The following is an 18,122-nucleotide window of genomic DNA, read 5'->3' on the forward strand; positions in this document are numbered from 1 at the left end:
GCTACTGCGTACTGTCAGCACATGACATCAGTACTGACCTGAGAGAAGAGAAAACTTCTTTGAGCTAGGTAGGGCATGAAAAGAATATCTCCCCAGCTGAATGACTGCAGGGAAAGAGTCTAAAGTAAGAGGACTTCTGGGGAACAAAGCATCGTAAACCTGGTATTTGGCAAGGTACCCAACAGTAGCTCCAGCAGCTCATAAAATACTGCCTGGTTTCCATCTGCATTTTTAAAATCAGTATGCTACCGTGTAAAATGCTGATTTTGATGACATACATTATCTTTTGATGTGTTCAAAGCCCAAATCTCAGTTGTAGCCACAATACTTAGTACCTCTATAAATCATGCTTGAGGAATGCAGAAAGGTACAGGGGTGGTGGTGGGAATTGCCATCTATAAAGAGCCCGTAAACAACTAGTCCAATGCCATATGAGAAACTCTGTATCAGAAACAGTATGAGCCACTACTGCTAGTTTGGTCAAAAAAGAGCCTGCCTTTCCACTCCTTGTACACTGCATCTCACCTCCGACTTGGTGAGCCCGAATTGCCATTGGTGCAGCAAAGGGGCCCGTCAGGAAGGGGACCAAGGGGATGCCCCTTCCCCTGCACCTTCCTCCAGGCTCCATCAGCACCAAGCCTGGCTCTAGGCATGGTTGGTCACCATGATGCAAGCACAGAATGCTCTGAGCTCCCTTCGTGAGCTTTACAAGATGCCACTGCCAGCTACTTGTAGGCCCTGGGTGAGGAGTGCAGGCTGCTGAAATTCAAAACAGATGATCATGGCACATTGTGCTGTAGCTTATAGACTACTGGGTTGTAGGCAGCAGACCTCTCCCACTGGAGCAGTCCCATTTTTGAACAGAGAATCAACGTCTGCTGAACAAAAAGAGAGAGATCAGTGCTCAGTATACTTAACACTGAAATTGTGATCCCTCTTCCACACCAGATGCAGCAGAAGCTTGACTCTGGGTGTTGTATAGCTCAAAAATGTTTTAATTACTGGGGTATGAGCTGCTTTGAATGTAGAAGATGGGTGATGATGAATATTCCTCTTTATGAAAATAATTTTACCTTATTTTGGTTCCAACAAATCTTCTCTGTCAAAACTAGCAGATATACCGCCACAAGTGTTATTGTTCAAATCAGTATTTTCTGGCCTGCCATAAACTTAAATTGAAAATGCCCTATTGTACTTTTAGAGACCTTCCTTTGCCTTCCTGAAGTTTTTTGCCCTATGTATTATGCAAACTTAATAGGAAGTGAAACAGTTGCTGACTTGTTTCTGAGCAGTTCCGGTTTCCCATTACAAATTTATACATTTTTCAGAAAATAAGAAAAACTAAGGCAGAGAACTGATGGAAAACTAGACCATAAACACACAACCAAAGACTAAACTGCAGAGTACATAAGTTGTGGTATTAAGCTGAATAGTTAACCTTTATACTATTGCTTCCTAAGCTTTATTTTGCACAAGCTTAATTTGAAAATCTAATAATGTTCTTGTAATGGATTTTTGGTGACTTACAAGTATAGCAGATTCATCACGTAAACTGAAAATAAAAATTCCACTGTTTGGTATGAGATTGCCACTCACCTCTGCTACCTGAGTCAGCTAAGCACTCACAGCAGTGATATGCTGTCATATTCTTTGTGAACCACTGCTAGAACAGGCCACCTAAAGACAGGCTACAATGATACTTTTGGATTCTGATTCTAATTCTACCTTGATGTACATTGCAGCAAGCAAGGGAACAGACTGTAACACTCCTTGTATTTTTTCTGTTTTTTATTTTCTTTCCTTTTTTTTTTTTTTTGCCCTTGCACAAAGGTTTTCTCACTGACTTACAAAAACAGTTCTATTTTCTGACTCCAGTTATTTTATCCCATCTTAGTTTTCCTCCCAATCCACTACCCCGCCATCATCATTTCCCTTTCTGGCTTTCTTCCTGACTGGTTTTGCTCTTCCCATGGTTTCCCCCAAGTCTGGAGCACAGCCCCTAGGAGTGCTTCACCAGCAGCTTCAACCTTCCTAGCTTCTACTCGGTAACTCCAACCTTTTCTGTAACAGTCTCTCACAAGCTTTTCTTTCTCCCTACTCCTTCAGTTGAACACCTTTAAATTAAACATCTTTTTGCTCCATTCTGCACAGCACAGTAGATAATGAAAGCTTGAACACAAGTACCTTCCTGTTTCATTGTGTTTTTCTGCCCTGATCCAATCCGCTGGGGGCAGATTCTGCTCAGCATCATCGCTGGACCTTGTCCAGCAGGAGCCAAGTCTTTAAGTAATCCAGATACAAAGCTTGGCATGCATTAACTGAGGCTTCTACTAATGCTTATAGGAACTTGGTCATGGTTTCTCATTATTTTAATAAAAATACCCAGGAGCACATAACTGGAATACATTTCAGCTCACAAATTTCAAAACCTTGCTAGATTATTAAGTGTATGGGAGTATTGGAGCTTCTGAAATAAAAGGTTTTGAGATTTTTTTAACACAGGTAAAATTAATTTTTGTCCTACTGTGTTAAAAGTGACCTGGTTGATCTAGTATTTCCCAAGATAATTTAAAACAATTTTATAAATCAGTTAAATTTTAGAACAGTTATAAGCAACTGAAAAACAGATCTATAGCAGGAAATATTGGCTAATAATAACAGGCATCAGTTCAACAAATAGACAGACATACCTGCCTATAAACATTTATACATAATCAGCCATGTTTTGGATGTTTCCAACTGAGATTCTGTCAACACTTCCATCTTAAATAACTCTAAGATGTTGATAGACTTAAGGTATGGTTTTGCATGAGATAAAGGTGAACAGTGATACCTATTTTCTATTTTACATGTATAAAAATATTTTAGCATGGGGAGTAGATGATATTCTTTTTATTACTGCATATATTGTACAGCAGTGTAACCTCATGCTTTGATGTTCAGTCTGGGAAATTAATTCCCATGCTTTCTGCTCATGTTTCATGACTAGGTGACCTCCATCTTTATTACTAATTTTCAATTCTATTAATAAAAAACAGTAGCACTTCATCTTTTTACTACACTGTTTAACAGGCTTTGGACACAAAATTGAAATTCACACTAAAGAATATTCTTGCATATAAAGATATTCATTATATTGTTACATTACAGTACGTTTTATATTTGAAAACACTCAAATTAAGACAAACATGGAAGCCATCAGATTATTTCTAAGTGAAGATTCACATAGCTGAAAACAAGGGTTTTCTGAAATATGCCTTCAAGAAAGGGAAGTCAAACTTTATAAGGCAGAAAAGTACTCTACAAAAGACAGTTATTTTATGCAAATGTGAAATAGTCAATGCTCAGATGTGCTCAGAAATTCTGTTATAAGATATGATAAGGAACACATTCAGAAGGCTGAATGATACTGTTTCCGGTTCCACAAAATTATAAGATTTCAAAACATGATGCGGTGTCCAGGAGAAATTAATTTCTCTCAAAAACTTCTAAGAGAAATACAGTCTTGTAAAGAAAGCCCTATCTTTGTCTCTTAAAAAGAAATCATAAAATGTGTACTTCAACACTTTTTTTCAGGTCTAAGATATCAGTAGACATCACTACTTGGAACCTCACTAAAGATAATGCATAAAATCAATAACATCTATATAGTTTGAGACATTCTGATACTGTCACTTCTATATAACCAGAAGAACATCTGCTTAGATTTTATTTAGCTTATGGACAGTTACTTCTTCCCACCAAGGCAAAGAACAAACATGAAAAGTGAACATAAGCAGGATAAATCAAAATCAGCACTACATGAAGTTTATCTGGTAATGATTTAAAAATGACTTCCAGAGCCAGGATTTCTGAAATACAAGAATTATGATTGTTTCACAGCAGAGAGAAGGCTATTTTTAGCTTACACGTATGAATTGAGAGTAGTGCACTATACAGCCATTTGTTAGATAGCATCATTTACTTACCTAAGCTTGATCTCGTGTTAGATCGCTCTATTATCGCATGCTTACTGGGGTTATTTAATACTGAGCGTTTGGCAAGCGAGATGTCTGCTGTGACTCGTGTAATTGATATACTGAAGAAACAAAACAAAATAGAACAACGTTATTTATCTTGTGGGGAGAAAAGAGATTTGTCTAATATTAGAAGATGTCTAAGACTAAAGGAAAACAAGTTCTCATTGCTACAGTATGCTTTGAACAAAGAAAACAAAAAAGAAGATATTTTAAACTACTATTGTTACAAGAACTATTGTAAAGACACCTTCCCTTCTGCATAGCACCAAAATGCTACTGCATTTTGACCATGGACTGCAAAGCTACATGGATCTGCAAGAGTGGAGGCATGGGCAGGGCAGAGACATACTGCAGAAGACGCACTTGTCCTCCCTGGGGACTCCAGGCTTGCTGTGGTGAGACCTTGCACCCAGTGTGCCCAGCATCAACTCTACAGAGTTTCAGGGCTCTAAAACTCCCCATTCACTGAAAGGAGATGTAATTTGTCTCCGACTAAATAGTCTGCTTTCTTGTTTCCCTCATTTTGATTAAATCTTTTCAAAGATTTACAACCTGGCTTACCTCAACCATATGTAGAAGAAATGTAGGGATATGCAGAGTTAATAGGTGAAGGTAAAGCTCCACAGACAAACTAATACAGCCATGCAACTCTGATCTTTATTGTTCAGTTTACTAGCATGTATTTTGATTTTTAAACTGAGTGCAAGAGCTACCTATTTTTCCAGAAAGATCAAGAAATATGCTGGCCTCCTATAAATGGAGACTGCAACACAGAGAAGCAAACCACAGTAGTGAGGAAGCAAACGAAAACTCTGGGCTAAGTATCTCTAGTAAGCTCAGTTTTGTGTTTAGGAGAAAACATAAGCCAAGAAAAAAGTGGTTACTTCCAGCTGTTTGTGCAGACCTGGTACATAACCTTCTGGATATTCTTCTTCCTAGGAAAACGATTAACCCAGTTTGTTTTGCTTTCCAGGGTCAAAATACACCCTTTGTCTAAATTCCCCTTTAAACTCTGGTCGAATGAGATTTAGAGGTCACGTTTTTCCAGTGCTGAGGGTTAAATCAGACTGATGGTATTCCCTTGTTCTTCCTTGTATGATTTTATTTGCAATTTAAAAGGAGGAAGTGGATTTGCTAAGAACAGGGAGAGCTCCTCTCTAGAAAGCACACTCAAATGCTATTCAGCTGAAATGTAACCAAAGAAGTCATTTCCCAATGAGTTCAACATGTGTATATTTTTTGTAAAGCCCTATAAAACGTAACAGACCCAGATGTTAATACAGAAAAGCAGAATTATTTTCAAAATACTGATCAGCAATATTATTTTGAAAATTTAGGCATGATTTAACTTAAGCTAAAAACATAATCAAGTGCTATTTCTGGCACAGCTCCTCACAGATAATCCCATTAGCCTTAAAATGAAATCCAGCATGTTGTCTGTGCTACTGGTTAGTTATCTTTATTTGCTAATTGATGAACAGTACCAAATTTTCCTTTTTTTTCCTTCCTACCTGCTACAGGGAAAAAAATCCCCTTTTTCAAACTCAATTATGCAGTATTAAAGAAAGAGTTATCAGTAAAAATGACTTTTTTTTTTTTTTTTTTCATTTTAAGATCTGTTAACAACTTTTTAAGGTCATTTTAATATCTTTTGAGATATATCATAGAATCACCTGATAGGTGGTTGAATATAGAATAGAACATCCTGAGTTGGAAGGGAACCACAAGGATCCTTTAGTCCAACTTCTGGCTCCACACAGGACCACCCAAAAACAAGACCACGTGTCTGAGAGCATTGTTCAAATGCTTCTTGAACTCTGGCAGGCTCAGTGCCGTGACCACATCCCTGGGGAGCCTGTCCCAGTGCCCGACCACCCTCTGGGTGCAGAACCTTTCCCTAACCCCAGCCTGACCCTCCCCTGTCCCAGCTCCATGCCGTTCCCTCAGGTCCTGTCACCGTCCCCAGAGAGCGGAGCTCAGCGCCTGCCCCTCCACTCCCCTCGTGAGGGAGCTGCAGGCCGCCATGAAGCCTCCCCTCAGCCTGCTCTGCTCTGGGCTGAACAAACCCAGGGCCCTCAGCTGCTCCTCATAAATCTTCCCCTCTAGACCCTTTACCATCTTTGTAGCCCTCCTTTGGACACTCTCTAATAGTTTTATGTTCTCATATTGTGGTGCTAAAAACTGCATGCAGTACTTGAGGTGAGCCAGCACCAGCGCAGAGTAGCATGGGACAATTCCTTCCCTTGACTGATAAAACAACAACAAAAAATAGCCCACTCTCCAAACAAAGGGTACATACGCCATTATTTCTTAAAAACTAGTTAGTGCCTAAGTAGAACCTGAACTCCAGTAAATTTGCAATGCAAAGTACTTACCGCCCTTCGAATCTATGTTTTAAAAAATCAAATAATGCTTTCTGCATCATATCTGTTACCTAAAAGCAAACAAACAGCAATTTAATATTCTCATATGAAACTGATAATACTTGATGTTATTAATTTGGAAAAACCTGTAATTAAAGTTGACAGCAAATCTTGTATCTGAACAACATGATAGGAATATAAGTAATTAATTATTTATTTGAAATTGGATATGAAATAAAATACATGTGACCAGGTATCTAGTAAAAGTGTAAGCTGTATATATTTATCTATGAAAAAAAAATATGTGATTCAGTTTAATTAATTTTGAACATTTAAATTCACGTAAAGCAAAATATTTTTGGCAAAATAGAACTATTCCCAACAATCACTTACCTCATATCCCTTCAAAGAAGGCCCCACTAAAACTACTGGTCGCATAGAAGGCACTACATCATAGGGAGGGATGTGCTCTGTCTGTAAAACAGAAAAAGCTCTCAGCATTGCAGCACCTAGGTAGAATGCTCATTACTTTCAATATTAGGAACTCTGAATTTCCAGTGATGTCACCAACTGAGGAACTGTGAATTCATTAACTTTTCGTGAAAACTGGTACAAGTTCACAGGTTCAGGGATTTCTTTTGAAGAAGCTTTTAACTGACTTTCAGTTTTCTTACTATTTTCATGTTTGCTCTGGGTAGCTCGAAAACTGTTATTCTGGAGATGTGTGGATGTGCCACCCCATAATTCCTGACTGGTTAATTGAAAATGTTATTTCCAATAGTTAATGACTTGATACGATTGACTCTAGAGAGGTGACATCTGTTTTCCCAACAAATTTTATTAGGCAAATTACAGAAGAGAAAAATAAAACAAGAAGGGAGGAGAGAAGTCTAACATATCCTTTGCGCTCCAATCTGCGTACCGCTTTGCAAAACATCATGACACCACTGCAAATTCTAATGGAAGCACTCATAATCTGACTTCAACATTTGCATCCACAATTCACTTCCAAAAGAAAACAAAATAATGACCGATCAAGTTAGTATTTACAGAAAACTTTCATAAACAGAACTTGGGATAGCAATACTTCCACTTTAGGAAGTTTCCATAACCACCCAAGAGTGGATTATGTTAGTACAATATCCACCAAACTACTTACTGATGTATCATGCATGATTTACAAAAAAACATTTTGAATTAGAAATGTAAAAAAGATTGCCTGTTTCCAAAGACTGCCAACATTTTTATATTGTTATTGAAACAAAATATAAGCAGATTAAAATTTTATTTTCTTTAATAAATGGCTATCCAATATATATATATCCAAGAATGACTAATGTTGTCTTATCAGAAATGGCTTTTTGTTTTTCAGAAAGCGTTTGGTTTATCTTTGTCTAGGGGAAAAATGTTTCAAATCCAAACCCAGGAGCCTGTGGGTGATACAGAAAGATGGTATACCAGATCCATTTTTCAGATGCTTACATAGTACAAATACATCAGTCAAGACTGTAGAAGACAGTCATTGTTCATTGTTTCAGTACTCAACATATCCCAAGATGTTTCACAATAACATTAAAGTATATACATTCCAAACACAAAAACACAGACAGACATTAATACAATGACAGCACAAAATGCTACACAAGCAGCAGTCTAAAGCAGTCTAAAACATGGAAAACATTTTTGCGAATGTTTTTAAATATAGTTTATCTTCTTTTTTGTTACCTGTAGCTTTACCAGATAATTAGTAACATAAGAATGAATACCGGTGCCCAAGGCATCATAAGCATGTCAAATGAACTTATCTTTAACAGGGCAGAATCTAACTCAACACATTTCAAAGCAAAACCCTGCAATTACACCATTCCAGTATTAAAATGCAGCCCTCCAACGTTCTTGCTGATATTACTAATAATCTGATAAATGTATTAGTCAGCTCCTAAGAGAAAACAGTTACAGATGTGACAGTGCTTATAGTATGAGTGTCCTGATGCAACAGATCTTTATTTTAATGCAGCAAACTCAACTGAAGATATTCATGCTAGTACTTAACCAGCTTTTTGAAAATTAGGAAAAGTACAGAAGCTATCTTATTTGATGGAATATGGGTTATATTTAAGATCTGTTCTGCTGAAACAGGCTTTATTAATATTATTTTTAATTTTTGCAGCTTGAAGTAACAAAGATATCAGCAGAAAATTGACTAAGCAATCTAATGGAAGCGCCTAAGTAATTCAGTACTAGTGAATTTAATATTCTAAGGGCCTGGCACTAAGCTATACAGTTTTCACTTGCAGAGTCAAGTTCAAACACGAACCTGGAATAAAAACTAATGTAGTTCAGATTATATACCTTAGTGGTTTGACCATGAATGACTAGTTTGGGATGCCCATTCAGTTTTTACTGTAAATGGCAGCATTAGAAAAGCAACTATAACCAGTAAAGACTGTGATATGGAAGAAAAGAGGCCCCACACAGTTAAGAGAGATAGAATTTGTCACTATCCAGCAACATGCTTTTTTGTCCACAAAACACATCTTCTAAAGATGCATTATGCAGATTAGCATCTAATATACATCAACATGCTTCCTTAGCATTTATACTTGGTTAGAAATACGATTAATGAATAAATTATTCAGAAGCAAGAAACTGCTGTTAAGTTCCACAGTGGGCTGTGAATGACATGGTACTTAACACACCCTACTGAAGAAAATACTAGTGACTGAAGATGAGAAGGATATAGTATTTAAAGGAGCTCATGAGAGAATAAAATGCTTTATTCAGCTAAACAGGAGAGCATCCAATAGCACTGGCACCAGTGTCACTTGGTACTGTTTCTAAGCACCATATATAGTCTGTTGTTACTTTAGATGTGAGTGGTTAAAACAAATGAAGAAGAGCTATGAAGAATTAGAAGATTTAAAACAAAAGTAGAAATGTAATATCCAGTTTCATAGTTTGGCTGCTAGCTAGTGTCTTGATAACATATTCAGCAAAGATCCTAGAAGCATATGGCACAGTTTGCTGTAACAGGTTGCCAATGGCCTAATTCTGCAGTGCTTTGGGCTGTATATGGGGAGACATTGTCTCTCCTGTGAGCCATCAGTACCATTTCCAATAGCTGAGATACTAAAAAAATCTGACCGATGGAAAGCAAGAACGTTTGTCTAGTAATTTATACATGACAATAGGATAAACTCACAGTAAGCTGCCGAAACAAGTCTGCAGTTTTCCACTGGTCTTGTTCATCTGCAGATTTTGCACCAAGTAAATTAGAAGCTGAAATACTAAGTAAAAAATTCAAGGATTCTGACTATTTGTTGTGTAAATCCAATCTGAGTATCTGATTAGATTCCAAGAATTATTTCAATAGACTGAGTTCTAATGAAAAAAAATACTCTGAAAAAGAGATAGAAAGAACAAGCATGCACTAGAGGGGTGTATTATATATATTTATAAGAAATAAATTCCTCAGAGATTTAGAAGGCCTTCAAAGTGTGTCTATTCATTCCATCAAAAAGGATAAGTACTGTAGCAGGGTTTCATGGATGCTCACTGAACTTAGGACTTTATCTTTTAGTGTACTGAATCCTCTAATAGCTTGATTAATCTCTTCTTTCAGTTTAGGATAGCTGCATTGTTAAACTGGGGTAATAATGCTAATGATGCCAGTGGCAGGATAAACATAGGTAATGCTGATATAAACTTACCGATTTCTGCTTCTGCTTAGCTACAGCAGCATGGAAAAGAAACAAAGAACAACAAAGCATGCATGTTATTGGCTTGTCAAAGGACGCAGACAATTAACAGGACTAGAAATGTGACGCAGTGCAGGTGAGCAGGTGGACAAATGGGAGCTTGGAAGTTGGTGTTACCTTCTTAAAGAAGGGCATTCTTTTCTCTTTGGAGTGGGGTGATGTTACACTGTTTGCACTGGGTTTGGGGGAGCGATGGTTTGCTGGAATATCATTTTCTTCTGCATCTAAGCCAGTGGCATCTATGTCTATAGCTATATACAGACAAACAATTCAGAATTATCAGATGACAGGGAAAGTAAAAAAAAAAGGTTAAAAAGGAAATAAAAAAAAAATAAAGAAAAATCCTGTTCAGAGTAAAATAAAAATTTAAAAAAACAACCATGAATACAAAACACAATAAAACAATGGGAAAAAATTTAAGGTGCAGTACATTAGGATTAGAAAACACGAGGCAGTCTGTAACAGCTACTGTAACGTTTTCCTCTGATCCCTTATTACAGAATTAAATCAGACATACACATAATTACTCTTAGAAAACAGAGGAGTGGCCAAGTTTTTTTGTTATACCAGTGTAAATCCAAACTAATTCACTGGAATAAACGAGACTTGCACAAAAGTAAAAAACAGAATCTGACCAACAACATTTGGCCAACAATATTTGCATTGTTTTATAGTGATAAACACTAAATAAAAAATGTGCATCATCAATTTAAATTTAAAATGTTACCGGTGTGTACTTGGAAATCAAAATAATAATAATAATAATAATTTTTGGAGCCAAAAAAATAAAAATCAGCCTAATAGTGGTACAGTAATACAAACATTTATCTTAGGGCATACTACAGTTGGTATTTTTAAGTCACCTTAACTGAATATGCACAGTAGGCATAAGATACATTTATTAAAAATAACATAAACAGACCTACTGATAATGAAAACTAAAAAAAAAGAGGTATCAGAAGAGAGAAAATAGATCCAAGTTATCTCAGAGACCTGGATCCTGTATGAAGAGTGAGGATATAGGCAGAGCAAAATGGAGCTGAATACAACAAACCTCTTTCAACCTTTCCCAAGGGAATAAACAGCACTCAAAGCCTGTACCATAAATATAAAATAGCTACCCTCTTTAGCAAGTAACTAGCTTGCAAAGTATCATCAGAGACTCAGAAATAAACACATCTTCAAAATGCAAGGCCATCCTGAAGGCAAAGCCCAATGAATACCTGACAACCAAAAAATCAGACAGTTTATACGCCTTCTTGTTTACAGCACCCAATCCTGATCTTAGGTACTGTATTACCATTGTTTTCATAAAGCAAGTACATACACAAAAGTGATCTACAAACATGCTGTACAACATCACCCTTGCGTGAAAAGATCTTACCCATCTCTTGACACCCGCTGGTAACAGGCCCATCATCTCCTGCCATTATCATGCATTGAATGTAACCCTAAATAATCTGTAAGCAGTATCGTTTGCATAGACTTTATCCAAAACTATAATTAATCAGTGTAAACTATTATGAAACCACCTTAGTGACCTGCTTTCAGCTGTTTGATGAGTGGGACATCAATTAATACAGCAGCTTGTGCCAATAAATTATGCAACACACAAATATTTCTGTCAAGGCTATGTGCAACTGCTGATTTAAGGGACACTTGGGACAGTGATCTCCTCCGTTTGAGAGGAGTATATTTTCCCATTTGAATTGTCTACACATCTAATGCCACAATCCCTGACATGCCTTGAGTTTATACCTCTCCCTTTGAGGCTGACCTTGCCAGGAAAGCCCATGAGCAGATCTGCAGCCTGTTTCTATACTTCTGCTCCTAAAAACAGCCACAGAAATCACGTAACATTTTCTTCTAGCAAAGCTGTTCCTTCATCCTCTTCATAATTATAAAAAGAACATATTATCTTTTCTTGAATACAGGCCAGCACAGCCGCTATATAAACCCCTCATAATAAGACATATTAGAACACCTCCACTAAAATCATCTGTAAAGAAAATTGGGATTGTTAAGTTTTTCCTGTAAAAGAGAAATGCAGCATTTGATCAGCTATCAATATCTTCATTTTTCATTCTCAGTTTTCCCATTACATAACATCTGTGACAGGTGTGTTGTTTTTTTTTTAACTGTCAATTATTTTTAGTTAGCTGATTTTTTGTGTCTTTTTTTTTCTTTTTTTTTCCCAAACTCATTTTCCCAATTATCCACATCCTGCTTGGTAGTCAGTGAGGACTGTATGGGTTGATTTATTTACTTGTTTTCAGTCTTTCTTCACTGTGTTCCATGCTTTTGTGGCACTAGTTTATATTGGGGAAAAAAACAAACCCTAACTCAAAGTCAAAACATGAAGTTACCTTATTTTTGTTATCTTTTCTTCAAATTATTAAATAATTGATGTGTTTGCCATTTACTACACTTTCGCAAAGAGGAGGCCTGGGAATAGCAGAAATGGACCAGGTCAGAATCGAACTGCACTTCAAAGTCAAGTGAGTTCTTGACTTTTGAGTTCGTTAGTTACAAATTATGCTTCTTTCACCCTTGGTATGTTTTAAGATAAGCAACAAAATACTGCAGATCCCAAATATAAAGATCATAGTATAAGCAAACACAATCTACTCATAAATACTCTCCAAATTTGCGATGTAACTGAAACAACTTAAATAGATTTTCTTCTTTCTCCAGAAAACTATGTTTCTGGAAACTACTGTCTGAAGAAATGACTCAATGCAATGAAAATTACAGCATCACTAGCAATCAGTGAGTGGGCAACCTAATTATGCTATCTGTTCCCTTACCTTTAAATTCTGTGCAACATTCTGAAAATTTCATATGCACTGCTATCTAAGTGGGTTTAGTATATAAAAATATTATAACATTTCAGATGCTCTAATTAGAAAATTACAATATAGGTCTATGGACACTTTCTACTGCAAAAACGCAGTCATTGAAAAAGGGGCCTTAGCAGTAAATAGGAGAGTTAAAGGCCTTTGTAAAGCCACAAAAGATTAAAGTGTGTTCTACCAACTTGTGACAGACACATATTAGTAAACTACGTATTTTCTTACAAAAATGGCAGATAGGGAACATAAGTGGAATTTTGATAAACAAACCACAACTGTAATAAAGTTGGTCATTACAAACAAATTTATGATTTCACAAGGACAGATACATTTTTCAATTAATTTAACCACATGAAGCTACTATCATAACTTGACTGAACTCCTGTCTCTCTCTTAATGTCCATGTAAATGCTTTAAAATCTTCAGGACCATTTTAAGATGCCTGCTCTGTATGCCAGCTCCATATAAACTAACGTGACATGAAAACACTCATCTTTGTCTCTGTAGGCAAGGTGCTAGCAATATTCACTATTTTTTTGTGATTTCAAGTATTCCAACTGTCCTTTTTTTCTCTGAGGAGAAAATAAAGATTACACGCCAGTGTCCTACATGAACTCATGAAGAATTTGCTTCATACTTCTTAAATCTAACATAACCAAAGTTAAGTCTGTTGATGCTCTAAATTCAAAACAATACTCATGAAAAAAGTCTTCTGTCAGAAAAGAAAAAAAAGATAACCAGTATGCTATAGTTATGTGAAGCAGATTTTCATTATCAGAACTGTGAAACTGAAAACTCCTGTTAAAAAAAAAAAAAGTCGTTGTTGATGCTATGGCAGAGACTTCATGAGCATTTTTATTCTTATTGCTGTTTTTCCTCCTCTACCAGAATATATTTCTTGTTCAGCAGGATTCCCCAGACCAAGTCTTTAACTATCTCATCGCAAGACTATATCACCACTTGACTATTCCTCTGCTATAAAAACTTGCAGGAGAAGCAAAGAAGGAACTCTGTGGATTGCTAAGAGCCTATCATTGCCTACCCTTGCAGACATTAACTCTACTACTTCAAATGAACCCAAATCAGACCAAGAGGGCAACAAAAACACACTGGAAATAAGAAAAACAGAACTAAAAGTAATATAAATTTTAGCAGATGAAATGCCTGATTCTGTAATCTGGAGGGTTCATGACCTACTCACCAGATGATGGAGGCGTCGATTTTCTGGAACTAGGAACTATATCACCCAGACTGGATGAAGAGTTTCCTCCTGATTTACTGGAGTAAAGCAACAAATTAGTTTGAAGTTTTATAGCTTTATCAGTATTTATTCTAGCCTATTTATTACTTGTTTTATAAATGAGCTGTTAGACCAGAAGCAAACAGTATTTCTGACAGTGGTATAAAATATACATCTTACACTAAACGCATGTACATTTTTAAGACTGAGGAAGTGCAAACACCAATCACGCTCCTTGCTCTGTGCAACTTCATTCTGCTACATATGCTCTTACTGTGATCTTAATGTGATCTGATCATTACTGACAATTAATATTATTACTATACATAATTTTTAAACCAATAAGAATATCTGTTTAACAGAATAATTATTAAGAGCACCCTAATGAAACTGACAGTGTGTTTGTCTAGCGTCTTTTCAATTTAATTAAGCTACAAATTTGTTTGCTGTCTTGGTACAAGGTAGCACTTCGGTAAAAGAAGCCCGTCCAATGAAGACAAAACAGCCTAAGATTTTGTCAGGCTTTGTGAAAGCCTACCCAAGTGTTGCAAATGGAAAAATATTTTTAGCAACATTTTTGTTACTGTAACTAGAAAAGCACTGAAATGAAGGTAAGAATGTATATTTCTCTCTTCAAACAATTAATGCGGCAGTACTAGTTGATACTTTCTCTATCTAAAAATATTTATAATCACTAAGTAAATTCATTTGTAGTGTAGGACAGTGTTATCTCCAGCGAGAAGTTCTGGTGAACAGAAGGTTTTACAATTTGGGAAGTGACCAAATCATTGGGTCAGATGTGGCTGCATCAGAAAGGCCAGGAGACAAGTAAGGAACCAGATTCCTCCTGCTGAGGATGGGACACTCAGGGAAAGCATTTCCCAGCCAGTAAAGACAGCTGACGCTGCAGCATCCTGGTCTCCTCCTCATGTTGACTTGCTCTTCAGACACTGCTGCCCTTCCCATTGGAGCAGAAAAGCCTTTCTTACTTCCCAAATGTTTCCCAGATGTTTTCTCAGCTCCAGCTCCATCCCACTCAAACATAATAGAAATATTTCTGTATCCTATATAATCAAGGAGAAGCAAATGGCATTTGTTTCTATGTGTTACCTTTTGATGGAAAACTACTGTATTAAGAATTCCACAGAAAGATCACGGTATTAGATCTTACATTATTGTACAATACGGTTAGATACTGAATCTGTATTTTTATGTCATTATGGCTGCAGTCAGACACAACAAATGAGACAGATCAAAACATTTTTCTCTGACAGCTAGATAACAGCCATGGGCTTCGCTTTATGAAAAAAAAAAATCATATTAACATCCTCTGAAATTTCTGAAATCATCTTTAAAATAGTTTAGTATAGTACATATAGTATTGTGAAAAAAAAAAATGTTATAGAACTTAGGGGGATTGATTTTTAGCTCAAAAATTGTGCTTGCACATAACGAATGTACTAACTGCAATGTGTATCTACAAATACTGTATGAAACTAAACCAGAATCAAAATCACAGGCCATCACAGGCCACCAACCTAAGCACTCACTTGCACTCTGCAATGGCAATGACATTATTAATCGTATACATAAATACTACTTTTTTCATTGACTTATAATTTTTGAAACCATCAATTTTAACAATTAAAAAGATCTACAGCATACACAGCATTGATTTCCAAAATAACTGCTACAAGGAGTGCTACTACTTCTAATGTTTTGTTGTTGTTACCTGGAGTAGAATTTCCCTTGCTTTGCCTTTTGTTCATGCTGCAGCCTCATGTTTTCTAGTTTGACTGGGCTTGGTATGAATCCTATTTCACAGCCTTCTTTTACCAACCGTCCTATCCACCAGTCATTATTAAATTTCTACAAAAAAAAAAAAAAAAAAAAAAAAAGGAAAGAAAAAGTCATGTACTATGAAATTACTGTATTTGTGATCATTTTGTTATTATTTTTAACTTGCAGCTAAGTCATTTTATGTAATTCTTCCCTGCAGTTAATCATTGTACTATGTTATTATGGCAATGAAGAATAGTGGTAATGTTCAGAAATACATTAAAATAATTATACCTTCCAAATTATTAAAATGCTACAGTACTTAAGCAGAAACTTTCTCTCACAAAACATCATGATTCTCCCTGGCTGTTAATTCCACCCATTTCACCATCTTTATTTCTTCCTGCTTCACAGTCTTTTCTCTTCATACATTAGAGTTTCTTTTGTTCTCCCTTGATCTTTCTCCTCAGTGGACACCTGAGATTTCTTCTGATCTGCTCTTATCGAACAATTTTTACAATCTGTTTTTTTCTTACTGTATTAAAATCAGTTCTATACTTTAAATAAAATACCACTTCTTAAACTCTACTGCTTCTCTGAACTCACTACTACCTTCTGAAATATGAAAACATTCCACTTCCTATATATCTTCTACTACCTACCTAAATACCGCTCATGTGATCTGTATGTTAAGCAGACAGTGACAGATCCACAAGGAATGGATATCTTTGGACAACTAAAAAAAATTACAGTTATACATATGCACATATTTCAATTAACTGAATTTCAGCCATTTAAGTATGAGATAATGAGTGCTCCAATTTAATAATATTTATTCATACATTGTATTGGGCTTATGTGGCAATGGTTTGGTAGCAGAAGGCTGCAGGCATAGTCTCTGTGAGCAGAGCCCAGCAGCTGCCCCATGTCAGAGAAGAGCCACCTCCAGCTGGCTCCAGAAGGGACCTACCGCTGGTCAGAGCTGAGCCAGGGTGCAACACCGGGTGGGCCTCTGGGAAAGCAGATTTAAGGAATGGGGGGAGAAAATACAAACTGCTGTGCAACAGCAGCTTGGAGAGAGGGGTGAGAGCCAACACTGTTGACTCCAGGGTCAGCGTAGCAGGAAGGCAGGAGGTGCTCCAGGCATGCAGCAGCAGTTCCCCTGCAGCCTGTGGAAAGGCCCCTGGTGGAGCAGGCTGTCCCCCTGCAGCCCATGGGTCCCACATGGAGCAGATCTCCATGCTGCAGCCCGTGGAGGAGCCCTCTGTGGAGCAGGTGGATGTGGCCTGGAGGAGGCTGTGGCCTATGCAGAGGCCCCTTAGGAGCAGACTTTTCTGAAAGCTGTGTTAGTTCAAACATCTTATTAAAATTATAACTTTTTGCTACAACATGCTAATTAAAGACATGCATGTGTATTTCAAATACTCTGTAAGACAATATAGGTGGAGGAAGACTATAGTAATTGAGTCAACAGAGGTTGCCATTATATGGATCTGGCCTACGTTATACACAAAATCTGCAGAAGTAGTATTGCTTAGCTTGGTAAAAGGAAGAGACAGATAATCAAAAAATGAAACAAAACAAAAAAAAAAACAACACCATTATATTAAAATCTGAACAGTCAGTACTTATTAAAACTTTCCTATCAAACAACAGACAAAACTAGTCTTAATTTGTGATTCTGCGATTCTGAATTTAATAGAAGTACTAAATCTATAGGAATTTTTCTTCTTACAAAAATAAAAGCAGTCATACTTGCAAAGTCTCAACGCTAACTGCTGTTGTCAGTATATGAAAAGGAGGATAAGGTCCTCTTTAATATCTTCATCGATGATCGGTCCTCTTTAATATCTTCATCGATGATCTGGACGAGGGCATCGAGTGCACCCTCAGTAAGTTCGCAGATGACACCAAGTTAGGTGCATGTGTCGATCTGCTTGAGGGTAGGAAAGCTCTGCAGGAGGATCTGGATAGGCTGCACCGATGGGCTGAGGTCAACTGCATGAAGTTTAACAAGGCCAAGTGCCGGGTCCTGCACCTGGGGCGCAATAACCCCAAGCAGAGCTACAGGCTGGGAGAGGAATGGTTGGAAAGCTGCCAGGCAGAGAAGG

The 18,122-nt window shown here is 36.9% G+C and overlaps 1 protein-coding gene across 9 annotated transcripts in view; it reads right to left on the minus strand.

Annotated features, from left to right (window-relative positions):
• CACNB2 (calcium voltage-gated channel auxiliary subunit beta 2) overlaps window positions 1–18,122 on the minus strand; it is a 243,903-nt gene that overhangs the window by 19,650 nt on the left and 206,131 nt on the right. For 7 of the 9 annotated variants that reach the window (XM_032181698.1, XM_032181697.1, XM_032181704.1 and 4 more), the window contains 6 exons: window positions 15,965–16,101; window positions 14,194–14,270; window positions 10,258–10,391; window positions 6,776–6,856; window positions 6,395–6,453; window positions 3,969–4,078 (listed from right to left, as the gene is read on the minus strand). In XM_032181698.1, coding sequence (XP_032037589.1) covers window positions 3,969–4,078; window positions 6,395–6,453; window positions 6,776–6,856; window positions 10,258–10,391; window positions 14,194–14,270; window positions 15,965–16,101 — 598 coding nt within the window. Of the gene's footprint in view, window positions 1–3,968; window positions 4,079–6,394; window positions 6,454–6,775; window positions 6,857–10,092; window positions 10,113–10,257; window positions 10,392–14,193; window positions 14,271–15,964; window positions 16,102–18,122 lie in introns of all 9 variants that reach the window. The other 2 variants (XM_032181701.1, XM_032181700.1) reach the window with 1 other exon arrangement.

The sequence above is a fragment of the Aythya fuligula genome, chromosome 2, assembly GCF_009819795.1.
Source record: "Aythya fuligula isolate bAytFul2 chromosome 2, bAytFul2.pri, whole genome shotgun sequence".
In the NCBI taxonomy this organism is placed as follows: domain Eukaryota; kingdom Metazoa; phylum Chordata; class Aves; order Anseriformes; family Anatidae; genus Aythya; species Aythya fuligula.